The sequence below is a fragment of the Ascidiella aspersa genome, chromosome 8, assembly GCF_963924565.1.
Source record: "Ascidiella aspersa chromosome 8, kaAscAspe10.2, whole genome shotgun sequence".
NCBI lineage: Eukaryota > Metazoa > Chordata > Ascidiacea > Phlebobranchia > Ascidiidae > Ascidiella > Ascidiella aspersa.
The window spans coordinates 8,021,347-8,043,418 of NC_139454.1; the positions used below are offsets into that span (position 1 = coordinate 8,021,347).

Below are 22,072 nucleotides of genomic sequence, written 5' to 3' on the forward strand. Positions count from 1 at the left end.
AATGTGTTGCCGTGTATGGGAACAGCCTCTCCTCCCGTAGCGGCTATCTTCGCTACGCATTTATTTCATCACTCGTATAACACTAAGAATTCGTCGCTATCTCCGCAAGCTCTTGAACGTGATAGGTTAGGGATAGAGATTTTAAACTATGACGAAAATACTTATTTTAAGCCCAAAATTATTATGAAATTGAAAGCATTGCGCAAGCTTAAAAAGCACTGCGTCCGAATTTTTTCAAGCGACTTTTAGAGTACTTTTTTTTTCACGAAATATGATGCGATTTAGTGTTAAGTGCTTTGAGTGTTACAAGGAACATATTATGACTTTTCGTATTTCTTTCCAGGGAGACGGCTTGAGTTCCGCGGTGTTCTTGCCACAGACACACGAGAAGCACGCCTGTATAGAGTTAATCAGCTAAAAAAAAACCAAAAAACATCGACCGTTCTTCAGACCGTCAAGCATCGAGCGAAACGACAAGTTCCAAAGCAGACGCAATGAGCAGCCCGACTGCGCGACTCGTCTTGGCCGGAATCGCGTGCTTGTTTCTCGGCAGAATCGACGCCCAGCACCCACCCAGTCTCAACCCGCCGCCCGGCATTGTCGAGCAAGTGAACACAGTACGAGTTCCCTACGGCCGATCGGTGTACATCAACCCTAAGACCGACCTGACCATCAACGTGGCCAAGGGCGACCACTGTTTCGTTACAGTGCTACCGGACGCTCTTAGCCAGCGTCCAGGCCACATCAGCCCCGTTCGCTTCCCGTGCGATTTCGGACCGGAAGAGGTCAAGTACTCGCACCTTGGAGCAAGGAGCCCTAGTGAAGACCACATTCGCCTTCAGATCCGCTACGACACCGAAGATGAGACCTACATCATCCCGATTCGCCTCACAGTCGAAGTACTCTTCATCCAGCGCACCGTCATCACCAAATCGCTTTTCCTAACCGTTGGCGAGCTCAGGGGCGTCTCGGAGCCGATAGACGATGAAATCCTTGGCTTCACCTACGACCGCGCCACACAGCAATGCCAAGTTGCGACGCTTTCTGGCTCTGCTGGCCTGCCGATGTACGGTCAGCTGATCAACGACCCTTCCCAAGGGAGCACACTGCCCTGTGAGGACTTCCTAACGTCCGGCGTACGCTACCAGCACACAGCTGTCACGGTCTCGCCCAATCGCGACCACATTCCCATGGTCGTCGAGCTGCTCGACTCGGAAGGCAACCTGGTCAAGCAGGAGTACTTTCAGGTTCGGTTTGCGAAACGCTTAGCAGTATTTTGGCGTTTTTTGAAGCCACAAGCTTGACAGCTCGACCCCTAACATGCAAACGAATTTTTCGAAATTTGGATAATTTTGCAATGCTTCATGTTACTCCAGTCAGAATACTTTGTTCTAGACTATATAGATATAGAGGACACTTGTTCACTATTTTACTAGATTTTTGTTATTTAAACCATTTCTATTGAAATCCTTTAAATCGCCAAATAAATAGGTAGTTTACTTTGCCAATACGCCGCCACAATTACTTATTTTTATAAAAAGATATCTCTTATTATGGTTTGAAATAGTTGGTGTTCTTGCGGGACCCTTAAACAAAATAACACACAAAACATGGTTTTAAAATGCGCCCTACAAGTTCGTTGTCCATGTGGTTGTAAAAAAAGTTGAGGCAAGAACATCGCGTTATCCATTCAAACTAATCTATAGAAACATCTCTTTGGCTTAGGAGTGTAGGGTAAAAACTTGGACCTTGCAAACTGCAGTTATGGACGCGCAACAAAACCGCAAATTCGCTGTCCTGTTTTCGATTTTAAACAGCAAAAATAAGTACATAGCCTTAAGACCAACCGACAAACAGCACGAGAAAACATACCTTACAAGTCTAACTTGAACGCGCGCACAAAAAGGCAAACAACCTCTTTTCCGCACAGGTGGCTGTCAAGATCGTGAACGGTAAAGAGAACACTCCGCCCCAGCTTGACTTCACGTCGACCGCTGTCATGGAGGTTGACCAGTTCGTGATGACCGCTTTCACCCCCGAGATGCTGAGAGCGTCCGACGTCGAGTCAAACCCGGCCGATCTCATCTTCAACATCACCGAGCCTCTTCCGTTCCAGCAGGGCGAGATTGTCAGCACAGATGACCGCGATGTTCCCATTTCCAGCTTTCGTCAGAGCGAATTGGACGAGTTCAGGATCGCCTACAAGCCTCCAAGTGTCGACGCTGATCTTCAGCGCATCTTCCAGCTTCAAATGCAGATCGTGGATACGGAGGGACTCGTGTCCGATCCCTTCAGCTTCCTCATCGTGGTGAAACCGATGAACACCATGGCACCGGTCGTGACGCGCAATACAGGGCAGCTTCTTTATCAGGTGAGTGTTTTATTTTTTTTATTTTTTTTTTATTTTTTTACTTAAGGCTTTTTATTTTTTTGCTGTTGTTCGATTTTTTGTTTCGATATGATTTTTATGTTAATTATTTTGTTTTTCTTACTGCACATTTTGGTTTAAAATAACCGACCTTGTCATCGGGGGAAATCCAGCTCATTTCCCAGGTTTTACCCGTTTCATTAATACGTAGGGCTAACATCAAATTTCAATTTTTTTGTTATGTTTAAATTGTCCCGTAGATTTTGCCAATTCGCTCGGGTACCCAAGTTAACCGTCAAAGTCTTTTCACAGTGTTTTCACTTGGCGTGAACATTTTTGCGATAAATAGCGTGTCCGCTTTTAGCATGGACTTTGCTATTTGCTCGAAGTCTTGCCGCAACCTATACAGCCGCCGTGACTGCCGTAAAGTTTCAGTGACGTAACTCTAAAATTCGATTTCCGGGAAAGTCTTATCGAAAGAGAGATGTGTCGAATTGTTTAACACAGTGTGTAATCTTACGTCGAAAATGCTGTGGTTAGCGACGATCTAAAACGCCCTAAAAATAAAGAGAAGCCCCTTTTGTATATCCACTAAGTTATGTATATAATTGGCACTTCTGGCAAATTGTATTTCACTATTGACGAACTTTCGCACAACCACGCTTTATCAGGTCAGAGTCTTTCTCTAAAGATCGTCAATAGTGAAATCTAATATGTCAACATTGCCACTTGTTTTCAGTTTTTAATAAGACAACTACTACTTTATCAACCAAGTTCAGTATATAGCTACTCGGTGGTACAAATTTTCTGTAAGTATCGCGTTGATGAATCAGGAGAAAGATTTCTGGCCGCTTCGATTTTTTTCACTTAAAAACTGTTCAGTCAGGCACCTGCACCGCATATCAATTTCGTCCGAAAAGCTTTTTGCTGCTGTGATATCACTTTATGTTGTTGTACGAAGCGCATATCGTAGTAATGTGCAGGTGCGGGTGAATAAAATGTCGCAATTCGTTCCAAATGGGGGCGAATTCGTTCAAATCGCCACGGAACAGCAGGCCGTGATGTGGTTTGTGTCATTTCCTGCGAAATGCACTTTTGCGCGTCTTATCGGTCGCCCTGGTCGCATACTTTGCGCGTTTGTTTACAAGCAATTTCGCCGTCGGCGCCCAAAAATTTGCGGCGGACCAATGCGTCTTCGTCAAGGCCAAAAGACAGGATGTAACCCGCTGCTAGAACGGCTGAGCGAGACTGTCGCGTTGTCGCGCAGGCCAGAGTATACCTTGCGGGCTACACGAGCCCTGCCAGCACTAATGATGCACACAGACAACAGCTTTGTCAGACTCTGGCGGCCGCAACCGCACGGATGCCGTATGTGATTAGATAAGGATCTCGCTGAGCCCGTGTGTAGCTCTCTATACTGAGAAGCGAATCGACGCCCTCCAAAAACCGCCGCCCGTATGCTGCCCTTCGGTGATGCCGCGCGGTTTATCTTTACAAGATAGAAAAACGCAATTAAACTTAATTGCTAAACACGCGAATCGGTCACACAATTCTCGGTATTGGTTAATTGTAAATCGCAGATGAGAATTCAAACCGCAGATGACGACAAATCATCTGGTAAAACCTATACGCCACGGTGGCTTGTCGGCGTTTTGCTATGGGCTATATATGTTTGCAAATACGGGAGAACTTTTGCAAAAAGCACATCTTTAACGCATTGAGTTCGAGCTAATACTTTGTTTTGACTTGCGTGTCCGCCGGCACAAAGCAAATACACAAACCTACTACAAAAGGCATGCTTTTCTTCCGTAACCTGGAATCCGCCGTCGTAGCTTTATAGCAATCATAACAATACCAACAGGCAACAATGCCTATACACAGTATATATCCGACTTTATATTCCTGAGCGCCCAGGTGGTTTTATGTCGCGAAAAAAAGCGTAAAGTATAGGTTACGAGCCGGATAACATCCAGGTTGCCGCGGAGCCAGAAACGGGGGGTCGACGGCCCCCGTCTGGCCGGCAGTTTATTCGCCGGAACCCCACAGCCCCCGCGCCCTGTAATCATTTTGAGTGGCCGAGCAGAACCCGGTAAACTCGCGCGCGTAACGGCGGCTGCCCACGGAGGCCTTTTAAACCCGATCGTTTTTTTAAGTTTTGGGATCTTAAAGGAGACAGAGTTGGGTTTTGTTTCATAATTGTCGAAGGCTTCTCGTCGCGTTTTCTTTAAATTGTTCGCCGGCCAATAGTGCTCTTTGTGGTTAATAACTGTTTGCCCATAGGGACGCTAAAATTGATTCCGCTCATAATCTGCACAATTAAAGGGGCTGAACCAAATATTGACTGCTTTCTATTAGAATTTAAACACGTTTCATAATACAGTAGTACTTACGAGTGTTATTGGTGCCACAGTAAAAATATGCAAATAATAGTGTTTGGGTGGTGTAATATTAGTTTGTTATAAACGCTTGGTCTGTTTGAACATGCCATGGTTTACTAAATTGTACTTCGCCGCATAGAGCACATTTGGTGGATTTTGTTTGTTTAACGCAGCAGTCGGCTACATTGTACCTGAGTGCGTTGACAGACCTAATGTATAGCTGGCGTAGGGCTTCAGCTAGCGTGATTACGTCGCAGTTAAATCGGCCCGCGCTCCTGTTTATATCAATCCCTCCGCAGCCGGCTGCCTCGGGGGTTGAAACTTCACGGCCTTGGCTTCAACCAACGGGACCGCAACCGCGCCGTATGAATGCCATATTGTGTCCAAACGAACTCGGATTGTAGGTTAGACTTGCGTTGAGTTTTCGTAACGTTAAAACAATTCGACCTAATAGTTTACTATTTTTAAAGCGTTGGATTTAGTTTTCAGCCAAGCTGACAACTGCAGTCGAAAAAAACCTATAAATAACCGGAAAACTCGTGAACTGGTATGCAGAAAATCCGTCGGCAAATATTGAGCTGCCAGAGCTGGCGAAATTTACTATTTCTGGCCCCCGCTTCGCACGTATATAACGAACCGAACTGTAGGCCTTGTTTCCAAATCGCTTGCGATTGCTCGAAGCGGCGTTCTAAGCCGGCACGCGTGCTCAATCCAAGGCCGGCGGCATTATACTTTCGCCACACTTTCGCCGCCGTCGCTGGCTTCCCTTAAAGGCACGGCCGCCGAAATTGCCAGGCGCGATTTGTAAGGGAAACCTGGGCAATTTGCATCATTACGCGGCTCGCGCGCTGCTGCCCAGTTCAGGTGCCTGCAATTTGTAACGGGGTCGCCAAATTACAAGCGAACCCGTGGTCGATTGGGCGATTTTGAGCCCTTGCCAGGAAGCGACCTTCAAATTATTTTCGAAATTCTCCCCAACTGGCCAAGACTCTGGCGTGAAACCTCGAAACCCGATCGTTTCAATTCGCTCCAACTATTTTTTGTGCTTTGATTGTTGGCCTGTATTATATTGGTGACTTAACAGGTCCGCTGGTCCGCAAAAAGTATCGCTGACCCGTGGATGTTTCTATGTTATACAAAGCGCTCAAACAAAGGAATGGGGAACAAAGGAAAAAAATAATTCACTCTTCTCAAAATTAGAATAATGTTTTTTTTAACCTCGCGAATTGGACCATAAATACGGTAAAAAAATTAGTTCCATACTGTACCTATAGTAAATAAACGCATGTTCTTCAAACGATAGTCATTTTGTTATTTAGGAACTTATTTAGCCTAATATCAGCATTTTTTTGTCTGACAATGCTGCATATCTAGGTCGTGCAAAATATAAGGTCAATTTGTTTTAATGTTGCTCAATGGCCCGCGAAAATGTAGAACGACATATACACTAGGTTGATGCAGTTAATAAAGAGACCTATTTATACCTTTTATGTTTTTTCTGCTGGTCTACCTGTTGAACCTGTTCAGGCACGCGTGTCTACAGTAGCCAATGACGGATTTGGACCTAAGCCAAATAAGCTTGCAGCTTTAGGTGCCCATGATCCTGCGGCACGAAGGTTACCCCAAAAAGTGTTCTGTTATTTAAAAACTTTTATCTGACCTTCGTGTGTGTAGTGTTTTGGGTAACGTGGCCACCCGGTAACCCCTTTCTCAGGGAGCCTTTACTTCGAAATCTCTAAATTGCAGTCGTGCCTTAGAAAAGGGTTAAAACATTTTCACTGCACGGTTTAAAAGGCTTTTCCAAAACCTAAATGTAACTCCACTTTGTAAAGTCATCTGTTTAATTATAAGTTGTTTATGCGTTATTCATCCTAAAAAAACTGACATTTTACTAAAAATTGTTTTGCATAACAAGTGACAAATTCCTGTCTGTGGTGGTTAAAATCGCTACTTGGATGTGTGTAAATATCACAAAATATACTGAACAGGAACCTTTAAAACAAACATATAATTTCAGGGTCAATCGCGCGTTCTTTCAAGCGACCTAAACCTGGAAATTTCGGACGAGGACAATTTGGACCAAGTCAAGATCTTCGTCCTCAGGGGCACACAACACGGAACCCTTTCGTTCGGTGGAACCCGAAAATATTTCACTCCATCTGATTTGGACGCCGGAGTAGTGACGTATCAACACGACGGTTCTAATACCTTTAGGTTGGTTACAACTTTTCTATATTTGTTATTCAAAAAAAAGGCGTAATAGAAATCAAACGCAAATTTATTCACATCGATTCGATAAGTAAATTGCAACCATCGTATCGTGTCTGCCTTTTTCAGGTAAAATATTTTCGAGTATAACGAAAAGTAGTTTTTTTTCTTCCACTGGTCTTAGCGCAGGGAAAATTCGTGCGACTGCATGTGCGTGCGGGCAATTGGGCAAATTGTCAGCTTGGATTTCACCTGAAAATCCCTGTGCTTACAGGGCTGTCCAATATAGCAATGTTTGTCATTTTAATGTGTTCGACTTACCACGTGTTCGCCTTTTCCCAGGGGTATTTCGGGGCGATTCTACCTGTCAGAGTGTTTAGCCGTAACCGCCGGGTGCGTCAAAGCCAAACTGCCCATTAAACGAAAGCCCAAGAGCCGCTAACAAATCCCCAACACCGCAAAAATGCCAGGCTAGGCCTGCTGACAACTGTAACAATTAACCGACGGCGACGTAACAATGGCCTGTCTTCTCTCGACAGCGACAACATTATTTTCCGCATGACCGACGGCGAGAACGAAGTGGAATTCCTGTTTCCAATTACAATAGCACCCTTGGACAACACTCCGCCGGTAAGTGTAGGCTAACTGTTCAGTTACTGCTGGTTACGCTGGGGCTCGGTACAATGACTGTGACCCGGACAATGCGCTGCTTACGTACAGGCCAGCCCGTGTTGTCGGCACTTGAGTGACGTTTCGGCCAATTGTGGCCCCACTCGTCACTTGCTGTGTGTACACTGCGCTGTAATTAAGTTACTCACGCCGGCTTTTCACGTGCCTCTTTGAATTGATATTGAATTGCTGGCATAGCAGTGGTAGCAACATACACAAAACTAGTAGCAACATACACTAGCTTACTATATTTACCAATTTTGATACGTTGGTCATTTATAAGTTGTGCTTTGATGAAATTTTCCAACAACCAATTTAGATTTTTTTCGATATTCGCGTTTTTTAGTGTTTATTCAATTAGTTTTCTGTGTAAATAGCCGTATTTGTCTAATTTCAAATGAAGGAATCAGGTGGAAAAATCCTTTATATCTTTGACCTGATGAAGCAAGGTTGTGCGAAAATTTGTCGAGAATTCAACACAATTTGTCTTTATACAGTACCATCTGATTCCTCTATTTAATTAGTTAAAACCAGCGAAATAAGTTTCCTTCAAACCTGCCTATCATTTTCTTGAAGTTTATCTGTTGGCGTGTTACGAATTGCGATGTTTACCCAATTAACTTAAAGCCGCCGAAATCCGATCTCGTAATACACAGCGGTAATTAGTAGCTTATTGCTTTGCCGGCGAGCGTGTAATTTGCACCTCAACGAGCTCGCAGGTCAAGTCAACACCCTCGACCAACCAACCGCAACTGTGGTGTAATTCGCCGCTGAAAAAACGACAAAACTTAGGCGCAATATTCGGTTGCAGAATGTAGACACCAACACCGGTCTCGTGGTTAGCAAAGGCGAGACGGTCCTGGTTAGTTCCTGGGTTCTCAACGCGGCCGACATCGATTCCGACTCAATGGGAGTGAAGTTCGTTCTTCAGCAGCCCCTGTCCGAGGTTGGCCAGTTCCTGTTGGTCACTGATGTGGTTCCGTTCGGCGCCGAGGCTGACCTGTACTCGCTGACCGACGACGGACGCTGGGAACGACCGGTCACTGAATGGCTGCAGCAGGACATACTGGATATGAAGGTGAAATTTGCGGGGGAATCATACTCCAACTTTTACCCTATTTAAACTCCCTTTAAACTTTTAAACTCTCCCAAAACGGAAACTATTATCATTCATGTATTTCTTTCTGTTTACAAACATTATTCATATGATGGTAAAAAAAATCCCTTTTCAACTCTTAAACTAACCCCCTGTAAACTTCGAAACTCACGACTTACTGTTCGTGTGTTTCTTTCTATTTACAAACATTCTGCATATAAAACGTTGTAATTGCAGTGTGGTGTGCAAGGATGCGCACATTCAGAATTTTCCGCAATATCCTAAAAGTAACAATCTAAAAAAAAGTTTTACAAGACAAATTTGCACAATTTTTTCCGCTCAAGTTTATCGGTTCAGATACACAAATTTGTTATCATTGATCGCGGAACTTTTACTGTTTTTCGAAACAACGACTGAACAAAAATATTTAACCTTATACGCAATTTTCAGCTTTACTACCGTCACACCGGTCCCCATTCGACAGGGGTGGTGATGGACGTCCACCCCTTCATCGTCCAGGATAACAGTGACCCCCCAAACCGCTCGGACAAGCTCAACTTCGTGGTCAAGGTCCTTCCAGTGGACGACATACCCCCTCATCTGTACCCCGGAACCACTCTGCAGGTGTGTATACCGCATGCGCGTGCATTTTGGTGTGTGTGTGTGTGTGGGTGACTGTGTGTGCTTTGTCGAGATTTTGAAAATGTCGCAAGGGTTTGTCAGATTTGGGGCATACGATTACTGCACCTGTATGATGCATCGGAAATTAGGCGGTGTACGGATTTAACAGCTGTTCAAGTTATAAACGTCATGTCAACAAATACACATTGCAAACACTTAGGCGAGATATTTTGTTTGTAGCTGAGCTGTATAATACATACACGATTCAAAGCAGATGTAAATTCGAATTCTGGCTTTAAGAATGTTTTACTGACCTGTAGACCAGGTATTTTATTTGTTAAGCAAAAAACAGACTATCTGATAGTAATTTAGCAATCGTTAAAAAGCAATGATAAATATGAGTTTTTGCCTAATGTATAATTTTAGTTAATTCTCAACAAAAGAACAAGAAAAATATCCATGTACACTTTCGCAACCCGCTCGGTGCAGCTACAGACAGGCGTTGAGCAAATATTTGTGCCCGTACAGCCCGGTTTAGCCTGGAAGTGCATCAGCGCTTTGCAAAGTTGTTATTGCTGGTCGGGCCACACGCATGGGCGCACCGTTTGATACCTCGGTCGACCGCAGCACTTTGTAGATAGCAGTATGGGTCCCGCTAAGGCGCCATTAAAGGTGTGTAAGGGGCTGGGGACCGCAAACTCGGCCCTGCCAAGTCTTGCACGCGTGTTTATTCTGCCACGAGGACCGTGGCAAGTGACGCGCGAAACCATCCGATTTGAACCCGAAGGCTCGTTGTAGAGGTGCATATGTTACGCCAAACATACTGGATCCTCTACTTCAGTGGTTCCCAAACTTTTTTTGGCTCGCGGCAAACTAAACAAATCTTAACTATTTCGCGGCACACTTTTTAATAGTAATTTAACAATCGCCCTTTACACACGAAACCATATGTAAATGTCTTATCTCGCAGATGTTCGTGGAAGAATTTGAGCTCACTCCTCTTCGTAGGGGACTACTGAGGTACACAGATGAAGATACGGACGACAAAGATCTAATTTACACGCTCTCGGGACCCATTGTGGAGCTCAACCCAATCACCCCTTTGGCGAATACAGGTGAATACGAGATCCGGCTTTTACCGAGACTTTTCGCCTTTGAAATCAGTGACAGTGCTCGTTCACTTTTGTATTTTTTCTGGTTTTCAGTGGACCTGTAGACGTAATTGGTTGCCGTTTCGGGAGATTAGTTTTTACAGCTGGTGTGATATATGATTTGGCCACCCGACAGTAGAAATTGAGGTCTGTCGTTTCTTTGTTTAAATTCATGATCGACTTTGAATTGCAAAACCACGGACTTAAAATATCACAATTTCTAAGGTTAAATTTTTTTACTACTTAATTAATTTAGTTTTGTATTAGAACTTATTTCTGATTCAGGACATGTTTATGTAAAAAGTACGGTCGTAGTAGCTTTGTACCTTTCTCTCAATGTCACAGCCCTGGTATTTTTATTAGCTTCATATACAGCCGTAATAGTGTCATTGGCACATTTTTCCGGGTGTTGCCTGTGTTTTAACCGACCATTTACATTATAGCTAAAATAGTCAGCATGATTTTATTTCATGGTACGTATAGCTTGTTATGTGTAGATGGTCAGGCACTTTGATTATAACAGCTTTAATTTGTTTATTGGAAGTTTCCGTCACGGCCTATATAGAGTTTCCATTCATCTGTAATATATCCACTTTGTTTGTTAGCAAAGGCTGAGATTGCTTGAAAGGATAGGACGTGCAAAAGCTATCAGGTAACTGCCGATGCGACGCCAAAGTGACATTCTCCGTACGTATAATGACGCGAATAGTCTGTTTTTTTTTGACATTTCTGCGTGCGCCGGTTCGCGTACAGTAAGTTGCGGGCTACGTCGACCGAAAGTCAACACTCGTCGTTGTGTTTGTGCTCGCTTTTTTGCTCTTTTGTTGCCCCGTACGCACGCACACACACACACATTATGTGCGCCATTATTTTAAGATTTACCAAAACAAACGGCGCAACTATTTTCGCGCACTGACGTAAGCCAACGGCTTGCGTACACAACGCGGCTTTTTCGACCTTTTCAGAGAAATACGTCGGACAGAATAAGGTCAAAATACAGGTGTTAACGTATTCAACATACCACGTTTGGCCAACGAACTACTTTAGGGACGGAAAAGTTAAACGTTATAACTCCGCGTCAAGTTTTGGTTCTCTATTTATGATTTTGCGCTCATATTGCCGATATATTTCGTTACCTATAGGAAAGTTGGCTTCACTCGAAATTCCACCGCTATAAGTATGCAGAAAATTAACTTATTACCGAAATGACGTACCCCCCAAAAACTAAAGTTTTTATTTTTGATAAAATTTTGAATAAAACTTTTTAGATCTCAATCGAATCAAAGCCTTTCTATATTTGTTAGAGACCTTTTTTCGAATATGGAACTAAACTGACATGGCAATGTCTTTGCTGTTCAAGGCGCGTGTTTATTTGTTTTACATTGCTGCGTTTTGCGGTCGTAGAACCACAAAGCCAAACACACTAAATTTTACGGTCTTTTACGTTGACAGTTAGACCTGAGGTCGCCAAAGCGCACCTCAAAACCTGTTACCTGCCTTACAATGGTGTCCAGCCTGGAATTGAATGCCTAGAACAGTGTTTCTCCACCCAGGGCGTTTGATTTGGTTGGGTCGCTGACTGAGGTAGTTTTGTATGGTTGGATTAATTGAGATTGATTCTTAGCAATATTTTCTTTACAAAATTTACGATAAATGCGGAAGCAATACATAGACAGGGCCTATATTTAATAAAATTGACTTTATTAGTATTACTGTCTTGTTTCTTCTTTGTTCACTTTATATAAGCTCGCAAAAAGCTCAACAAAGAGAATTCGGCGCCTTGAGCTTAGTATTTTGGTCGCAGCAAAAGGTCGAGGAACACTGTCTTAAAACAATCAATATCATTCATCGCCTTCGATAAAATGGCCGAGCGATTACTGCCGTTGCCCAAACGATAAGTTCACAACAGGCGGCAATAAAAAAGCGCTCGGTTCCCTGGCTTAACGCCGCAATATATAGCTGTGGGACAATACCCCAGTATGAGCAGAAGGCCACGTGCGTTAGCCGGTTACGACAGCTTGTGTGTGGTTAGCCGACCTTTGTTACCCCACGGCACAGTGCGGAATGCGGCAAACTGTGTCGTCGGCCGGATCCGGACCCAGCACCGCCGCTCGTGCTTTCTCTGTGTATTCTGTGTAGCGCCGACCGCAAGGCAAACTTGTCCTCTATGCTTTGCCTTGACCTCGAGCCGGCAGTGCGACACTGCTGGGTAGGTAATATACTGTCGCCTGTCGGTGTTGTTGGGAGTGTATAACCTGATATGCGATTTAAGAAAGGTACACCGAAAATCCGAAACGTAACGCGGACAATAAATCCCGTACATAAGTCTAGGTGGTATATTTGCACGTTCAAATATATCACATATGCTTCTGTATGGGCTTAGATATTCATTCTCAGTCTAACTACACCCCCTGACATTAAGCACCAATGCTTTGTGACCGTTTTTGCATTTCGGGTAACTAAAGTTTAATTTGGCTTATGTTGTTGTCGACAGCGTAAATTAAAGAGTATAGAACTATACGTGTGCGACTGTGCGTGTTTAAAGCTATCGACGATCGATTGACCTTTTTTTCAGAATTCGTGTTATTTTTTGTACCCCTGAGGTTTTGAAGCACTTGACATTTTAAGAATTTCAAGAAATCCACACAATTACTTCACTAGTCGAGTAATCGAAAACGTGGTAATGCCAGTGCCAAATTCAAACTCACTTTTTTGCCTTAAATCGCATATCCGGTAGTTATCTAAACCCGCTAGGCCTAACCTGGGGCAAACATACACCGCAATGTAACCGCGTGTAAAAAGGCACCGCATCACCTATCCCTGTCGGCCTAATGCAAACACCGGTAAGACTTGGTCGACCACTTTATGCCCATTGTTGTTCGTTCCTCTAACAGCTGGCTGGCCCCGAAATGCGCGGAATTTTCTTTCAGCATGGCTACTGCAATCTGCGCCGCGTGTAGTTGCTTTTGGTAGGCCGTCTCTGCTTTTTCGCCGTATTTTAACATTTTCGGCGCGAGTTCCCTATCCTGCAAAATTTGTATGTAATGTTTTTGAATATTTTTGCCTCTAGTTGCAATTTTAATGCCCTGAAGAAGATTGCCCGAATAGTTGGTTGAAACGTTGGTATATTACAATTTTGCCGAAAGAACAATGTTACAATTGAAACAATGCCTGGCAACAACAGGATATTCGTTTTTCAATAGTTTTATTTTTACATTGGCTAAAATAGTGTTTCCTATGGGTCGGGGCCCAAAATTTGATTTCCGCGGTAAAAAAAGTTTAAGAACCCTGCTTTAGATATTGGCTCGCCGCGAAAAAAGCTTGAGAAACACTGGGCTAGACTCATGGTAAAAAGGAAAGCACAATAAAGATTTGGCTTTAGAAAGGCGAAAGATGTATTTCGGTATTCACGTCTTGTCATACCCGTTTTTATCGTCCACTTAAAATCTCAACACGGTGAATAGGTAATGTCGTCACACGACAATTACAATAATATAAATCAAAAACAGCTCCTGTGGTAATTTTATTTCTAAACCAACGTTATTACAATAATGTTGACTAAAATGTTTTTCGAATTGTAATGCCGAAAAGTAAGCTGATCCACAAATGCATTTTCTTATTTGGTTCAGGCTTAGGCTTACTTAAAATATCCTAGTTAAGAAATCCAATTACTTAACAGCAATTTTTTTCTGGCCGAAGTTTACTTCAAAAGCTGTCGGTTGCCATTTTTCATCCGCTTCCTACCCTTTACATTTCGGTCAGACTAAAAAAAGTAAAGCGGTGGTAAGACAAACGAGCGCTTTCAAGGCTATCGTGCCGAGAAAAAGGCTTCTCCAGGCGGGTAAGACTGAAAAAGTGTGAGAGCGGGCATTGCTCAAAGCAACGGCGCCGACTGACCTTTTGCACAGCCTGCAAAATTCGCCCTGAACGCATACTTAAACCAACAGCAACAACAGCAACAGCAACAGCTTAACCGCCTTGCATTTTTTCCTCCAGGCAATCTGGTCCTGACCGACAACCCCAACACTACGGTTACTGAGTTCACGCAAGCGCTCGTCAACCACCATAAGGTCTCCTTCAAGCCGCCAAACACCGAGCTTGGAATAATCGCCCGCGCTCTGCAGTTCACCTTCAGCGTAACCGACCAGGCCGGCAACGTTTTGCCCGATCAGGTACGTGCGCACTCGGGCGTGACTAAATTATATGACGTCAGTTTGTTTTCAAGCTGGCTGCTGTAGGATTTGGTGCTTTTATTGCTGTGTAAATTCGGAAATCTGTGGTTTGACTTACGAAAAAAATGTTTTTGGGAAAAATATGATTATCAGGTGTAGGTTTTTTTAAAGTCAGGTCTTTTATTTGATTCCTTGAAAAATTAAAAAACCTTCCAACATGGTTTCCACAAGGGTTCCACATGGTCTTCGTTATCAACTTTGCAAAAAACAGCGACTTGACAATTGTTAGCCTAATATTAACCAAAAGCAGCTATTCTTGCAATTTCATTTGTTAACCAACGTTTCGGCAACCTATTGAAACCTTCTTCAGGATGAATAGCACCGAACGCTTATAGTACAATATGTGGAAAAATACAAGCAAAAAAAAAACCCGAGCAAAAACACTATAAGAAAACAATTAGCGATAACGTATAGCCTGTAGTCCTTCAGCAAGTGTTTGCAGCAAAAGTGTATATGTTGACATATTAGTATTGTAAGAAGAAAACAACTGTAGCCGGGCGATTTAAAAAAAATCCGCAACAAAAACGGCCAAGCTTGCATAGAACGGCGCCCTGCTTTAAACTGCCAAGTCATGTCGCGTCGTTAACGCGTCGCCGTCCCTAACAGCGAGTATCAATGTCAGCAAAACGGCAAGGTGCCCCGGAAGCCGAACGGCGTCAGCAGGGCATCGCCAACAACAGCTGTCGGCACTTATTTGCCCAGGAATCGGGTCACTTAAACGCGTCCCGACAAAAATCGCGATTGAGAAGCGCTCGACTTTCAAAGCGCCTTGCCAAGTGCCATCATCCCCACTACACTCGTTCGGGATCGTTTCTGTTTGATTTGGGCTTAGAGAGAGTAATTTGCCATCTCGGTGTCCCGGCGCCGAAATTCCACGCATTCGTGTATTGACGCAGTGAGAGAGCGCTACTCAAACACTTTCGATATATATACCGGAATTGGAAGCGGTTGTTCGTTTGTTCGCGCTTTTTTAGCTTCGGTTTGAGATGCGAAACGCGATATTTAAAAGGCATTTTTTTCTCGCCCGGATTCTCTAGGAATTTAAGCTTCTCGGAATCTTTGGGAATGCAAATAGCCGATTGAAGCCTAGGCAACCGGTGGGAAACAATTGAATAATATCTTTCTTTAAAAATTGAAATAATGGCACAATTTTAAACTTATGCTAATGTTTACAGAAAAAACTTATTTTTTTATTAAAAATGTTGAACTATTCGATTTTCTAGACTTGGTATCATTGTAGAATATACTGTGACCGAAAGGCCAGTGCTCCTATTTTAATATGTTTGCTCAGATGTCAATCAAACTTAATGCTCCCATAAAACACATATTTTTTCTAAAACGAAAGTCTTCGCTGCAGCGCAACTGAAGTAACGATTTGCATTTGTTTTTCACAATGCTTTGTTTGGACCTTCAACTCCAAAATATGCATAAAAACAATACACCACTGACTTAAGTTGTCGAACCGTATAAAATTGCCTTATAGTTGTCGAATGTATAATATAGCCTGGAAATATCAGTGAGACAAAAACACGACGTAAAACATATTAGCACAACTGTTGGCGTAAAAGTTCAACTTTTTACGGAATATTTTCGACCCCCTAAAATAGGTTGGTCCACTATCGACAGCGTCTGCGACCAGATTTTTTTGCGAATTGTTCACGGCCACACACAGTGTACTACAGGAATACTAAAATGTTAGAAATTAATAATATTAAACGATTAGAACGCAACAGGAACATCAAAGCCCATGTGAAAGTAGGTAATCGGTGGAATACTACTTATTTTTATATGCAGGCTTTTTTATTCCTATTATACGTCTAACGAAACCCTACAACCAATATTCTGCACTATTTTAATGCGTTTGATTGTTTACCTATCCTTGATTAATCTTGCTAATAGTATGTAAATAAAAAAATGGTTTAAATGAACTTTAAAATTTTGTTTTGAATTAAACATTGTTTAGCTGGCAATACACGCGGATGAGCGATTTAGGCGTTATTAGAATATATTTCCTAAGCTGACGAGTGGAGAAAATAAACTTAAAATGAACGCAAATTAAAACTAAATAAATTTATATAAATTTTCTGATAAATTTAAGATTTTTTTGAAAACCAACTTTTTGTACATTGTCAATACACCTATCGTTTTTTTTCTTTTTTGGCCCGTACTGGAATTAATGTCAAAAATATAACGCAAACTTGTTTAGGAACATCTAATTTTCTTTTATTTTGCCCTGCAACCTCTTCAACGGGTTTAACACGGGAACTCCCCCGATTTGATTCGCAGACCTTTACCATTTACATGCGACCAGTCGACAACAAGCCGCCAAGAATTGTAAACACCGGATTTACTGTCGACGAGCGTGGAACCGCTATTGTGACCCCGGCCGAACTGGACGCCACTGACCAGGACACCGACGACAACGTCATCACTTTTGTTCTGACGTCATTGCCCGAGCATGGACACCTTCAAATCGAGGATTCCATCGTTGGCCTAGGTGTGTTGACCTTTTATATTCGAAAATATTGAAATCATATTTTTGCAAAACAGGGGACTCATAAAATGTGTAACTTTGATTACGTTGGAAAAGACTAAAGAATATTTTCTTCTGTTTGAAGTCATTGCCTTCATTTACTTGTAAGGACTAGGATATATGTAGTTTTGAAAACATTTATAATTTGCCATTTTAGGCAAAAGTGAGATTTCAATTAATTTAAAATTTGGATTAAGTGATTGAGTAAATACTAGAGTAATAAATTAATTTAATTAGTAATTAGTTTCACGTTTTGGTTCGGTTGCCGTTAAGTGAGGTTTTAGTTCGGCGGATAAAAACCTAAAATGTTTATGATTCATTAAACTGTTCTAAATTCCACCCTTTTCTTTGATATTTAGTGTTACCTTTACGAACTATGCAAGAGTATGGGTAGATTAACTGGTAGTCGCCATGCTTATAGTGACATATGCGGTGATTTGATTTATGTTTAAATTCTGATCAATTCCTTCCTACATATTGTACGTCCGCATAAGCAGCATGTGGAGACAATTTGCCCTGGCCTTTCGCAAATAACTTCTAGGTGTGCTTGTTAAACACAAGGCAATGTTCCGTTTCGGCAGAGGTGATTTGCCAGCGTTAAGAGATTTCTAGTTTACAATTTAGATTTTAACGCAAAATTAATGCATTTTGTAAATGATAAAATTATTCTAACGAAAAATCTCTGTGTAAAATAAAGGTGTGAAGGCTTTCAAAGCACCCCGGCCTGCTTTTCAGGTTTTAGCATTTTGCTGCATATTTATTGTTTCAACGTATATTTGTTAACACGTTTAAGGCGTCTTTCTAAGTTTAGCAAGGTGGTTGGCCGGTGAGCCTTTTGCTCTTGGCGCTTTTCGGCCAGACAAAGTGGCAGGTCGGCGAGCGAGATCCTAATCTTATATACACGAAATGCCATCGCCGCAAACAACATGTGAAAAGCTAACCGATTGTAAAACCGCCGTTGCGAAAAAAGGCATTACACAAGTACAGCAGCATAGAGCGCTTTGCAGATGATGTAAGGCGTCGACTATCACCTTATGCCACAATGATCGCATTTTTCACGATCGCGATACAAATCCACTGATGTTATCGCTTTCGAGAGCTTGCAAATGGAAAGAGCATTAGCTTAGTTGGTTTTTGAGACTGGCATTTGCTTATTGCCTGGTCCAGTGCTAGATACAATCCCTTTTAATGTCAACTTTGTAGTATGAAATACAGTCATATTTGGCATTTTCGGTGTGGATACTATGTAGAAGCTTAGAATCATTTTCTTCAAAATTCTTACAAATAGATAAGAATTAAAGGTATTTTTTTGTTGTCCCATTCCCTGAACTGTAACTTTCATATTGGTTTCCAAAACAGCTGCCACATTTTTATCGCACTGATCTTTTATCGCACATAATGTTTGAAAAATATACAGAAGTGGGGCGCTTTTAAGAGACCATAGTTTGCATAAACAGCCAAAGTCCGTTTAAGCTTTAAAAACAACATGTTGTTTTTTATCATATTAAAAAAAAACGAATCAACAGTTCGTGTAAATTTCGCACCAAAATATATCTCGCATGTAAAACATGGGTCAGCCACCTTAGACCAGTGTTGTAAACAAGTAATTTTTAATGACTTTCCCAGTCAGTGTTGTAAACAAGTAATTTTTAATGACTTCCCAGTTTAATGAAGTCCCAGTCAAGTCATTCGTAAAACAACTTAAGTTCAAAGTCTTTTTTTTAAATAGCAAGTCAGGTCCCAGTTAAAGTCATCAGTTTGTCAAGTCAAGTCCCAGTCAAGTCATTATTAGAGCAAGTCATCCCCAGGTCATGCCAATAATATAATAATAAAACTATAAACCATTAAAATAGGTAAACTCGTCCGATTATTATAAGAAAAATTTAACTAAAAAAATAACAAAACAAGATGTATAGCAATCTAATCGTTTTATGTGCAAAACTTGCGATAAATGGCTCAATTTTATAACAAAATGGTAAATGCCTTAATTTTAATCCAAGTAACTTTACTCAATGACTTGATGGCAAGTCAAGTCACTTGTCTAAAAGACTGAAGTCAAGTTAAGTCATTTTACCAAAACGACTCGAGTCAAGCCAAATCATTTGAAAACAGTGACTTAAGAGCACTCAAGTGAAGTCATTAAGTCATAACAACACTGTCTTGTTGTTGTTTTGGCCACACGATTTCCATCGTAACCTAAATGTTTCATCGCAGGCGGTGCCTTTACACGTCCGGACATTCACGGCTACCGGGTGATATTCCAGCAAGACGGGAGTGAAGTGACCGAGGATAGCTTCGGCTTGGACGTATCAGACGGAATGCACACAATCCCTATTGTGGTGCGCGTCACCGTTAAGCCAGTCGATGACGAGCAACCCCTGCTAGCGTTGCCGGTCGACGGGACCCTCGACTTTAAGATCGAAGTGCAGGAGAGAGGCAGGGTGACCATCACGTCGGACGTGAGTCGCTGTTTATGTTTTGCGTTGTTTGATCAGTGGTTTATAAGCTGTTTGAACTTGAATATGCAGTTGCTGCCGGGCTCTGTTTTAATTGTAAAATTGTTCTTCCGGCAAAATTTTAATAAAGTATACCAACGGTTTGACCAGCTATTCGGGAAGTCTTCTTCAGTCTTCTTCTGCCCTAAAGGAGATTTGCCCTGTGAACGATTGCCCGAAAAGGTGGTCCAAACATTGGTGATTTAATAAAATTCTGTTTGACTTTGCAGCTCACTTTTTAGATTTTTTTACCTTGCGGCCCGGTTTTTTTTAGCTAGCAGCACGGTTTTGCTGGAAATATTTTTTAGGGCAGGTTTTTTTGCACATGCACCAGCAAACTGAACAAATGTAATCCAATCGTATACCGAGCCGGTTCTAACAATACGGCGAAACGATGATTCATACGTATAGTTACAGAAAATACATAAGCCCATATGTACAAAAAAAAATGAAAAAAGTTGGAAAAAATGCATAACTACAATGAAAAAGAGACTCAACAATTCCACTAGATGCCAAAAAATTCCATATCGAAGCAAAAACTTGAAAAAAAAAACGCAATATTACGACACACAAAAACCCCTTTCCAGGTCCTGTCTGCCACCGACTCGGACACAAACGACCTGATGCTGACCTACCTGATCACGCGACCAGCAGGCAAGGGCGTGGTGCTGGTGGCAGGCGAGGAGGAGAGCAGCTTTACGCAAAAGAACATTCGAGACGGCGAAGTGGAGTACGGGCATGTAGCGGGCGAAATCGGGCTCGAACCGGACTCTGACGATTTCCAGCTCACTCTTTCGGACATGTCTGACGAATGGAGCGTAGGTGGAAACCGCGTGGAGCGAGTTAACGTCATGGTGAAGATAATCCCAGTGGACAGCGAACCGCCAGTGGTCAGCGTCGGCGAGGACTTTCAAGTCACCGAGGGTGGACGCAAAATGATTGAGCCGTTACACTTGAGTGCGCGAGATGACGACACCAAACAGAGCGACATCCTTTGTGTAGTCACAACGCAAGCCAACGAGGGCTTTCTCGAGAACGCGTCACCCGCACCCGGATCTGAAAAGTCGCGCTCCGGCACGCCGATCAGCTCCTTTACGATCGGTGACGTCATTGCTGGTGACGTGTTCTACGTGCAGAGCGTCCACGACGGAAGCGAGCCGACCGAAGACCGGTTCGCCTTTATGTGCCAGGATGGAACGCCCAACATGTCCGATCAGATGTTCTTCAGTGTCGCCATTATGCCAGGTGGGTACAGTCTTGAAAAACTATTTTTTTTTAAATAGATTTGAAATGGTTTTAGCGGATCGTGAAAACTGTAAATTTAATTGAAATCCTACTTATAGTGCATATTTTTTAAATTTTTTTTTAACAATTGTTTTCTAAATTAAAAATTAAAACTTTACCGTTTTCCGAACTTAGACTAACTTTTTATAGTTTTTTTATTATTTATCGCCTATTTAGGGTAAAATTTATTCGATACGCGAAAATTGGAAACCCAATTCAAATTCCAAACTTTAGAAAATCAAGTAAATTCAAGCTAGATAAACCACATTTTCCTCTAAAAATAAACCAACTAGAAGAATTCGTACAATGAGGTTGGCGCGTTTGACGATTTACAATTCGCTGAATGACTTAATCCGGTTAAGATGAAAAGACTGACACCGTCGTTGGACAAAATAGCTTATTTGGTCGATTGAAAATTCAATTTTAGTTGAATTGGTCCACACAAGCTATTCATTGACTAGAATCGAATTGAAATGATAGGCGAATCGCTCTATTTCGTCGAATTAGACTCGTGCTTCCCAACCGGGGTGCCTTTTCTTAAGCCTAAAGTTGCCGCGATACATTTTAATTCCTTTTGGATTACAATTTTTGTTCTACTGGCAAACTTATTGATACAACTTTTGTATACGATTGGAATGCAACACATTTTACAATATTTTATCACATTGTGCACAGTTCATGTGTGTTGTTTCAAGTTGATAGTGACATTAGACCAAATCACTTGGTCAAAATGCTAGTAATGGTGCCGCAAACTTTTTATATTTTCTGTACGATGCCGCAAGCTAATAAGGTTGGGAACCACTGAATTAGAAAATTACATTTTCTAAACGACGAGGTTATTTTAAAAGCGATTTTTTCTTTGGAGTTTTGAGTCTGTAATGCCCCACTCGTGCGTGTTTTCGATGCCAGTATTATGCAATGGACGTTGTTGCCAAAAACTGTACCAAAACGTATTAAAACATTATTCTTTTACACTTATTGTTTCACATAAGATTAGTCAAGCAATTTCGTATAAAACGGCCCTGATTTAGTGAAAG

The 22,072-nt window shown here is 42.1% G+C and overlaps 1 protein-coding gene across 1 annotated transcript in view; it reads left to right on the top strand.

Annotated features, from left to right (window-relative positions):
* Positions 1-352: 352 nt before the first annotated feature.
* Positions 353-22,072, top strand: part of LOC146135631 (FRAS1-related extracellular matrix protein 2-like) — a 128,954-nt gene continuing 107,234 nt past the window's right edge. Inside the window, exons 1-11 of the mRNA XM_083395983.1 lie at positions 353-1,247; positions 1,931-2,371; positions 6,764-6,960; positions 7,494-7,584; positions 8,435-8,701; positions 9,170-9,343; positions 10,311-10,455; positions 14,488-14,663; positions 17,010-17,220; positions 19,471-19,715; positions 20,339-20,996. Coding sequence (XP_083252109.1) covers positions 495-1,247; positions 1,931-2,371; positions 6,764-6,960; positions 7,494-7,584; positions 8,435-8,701; positions 9,170-9,343; positions 10,311-10,455; positions 14,488-14,663; positions 17,010-17,220; positions 19,471-19,715; positions 20,339-20,996 — 3,358 coding nt within the window. The 5' untranslated portion in view covers positions 353-494. The remainder of the gene's footprint in view (positions 1,248-1,930; positions 2,372-6,763; positions 6,961-7,493; positions 7,585-8,434; positions 8,702-9,169; positions 9,344-10,310; positions 10,456-14,487; positions 14,664-17,009; positions 17,221-19,470; positions 19,716-20,338; positions 20,997-22,072) is intronic.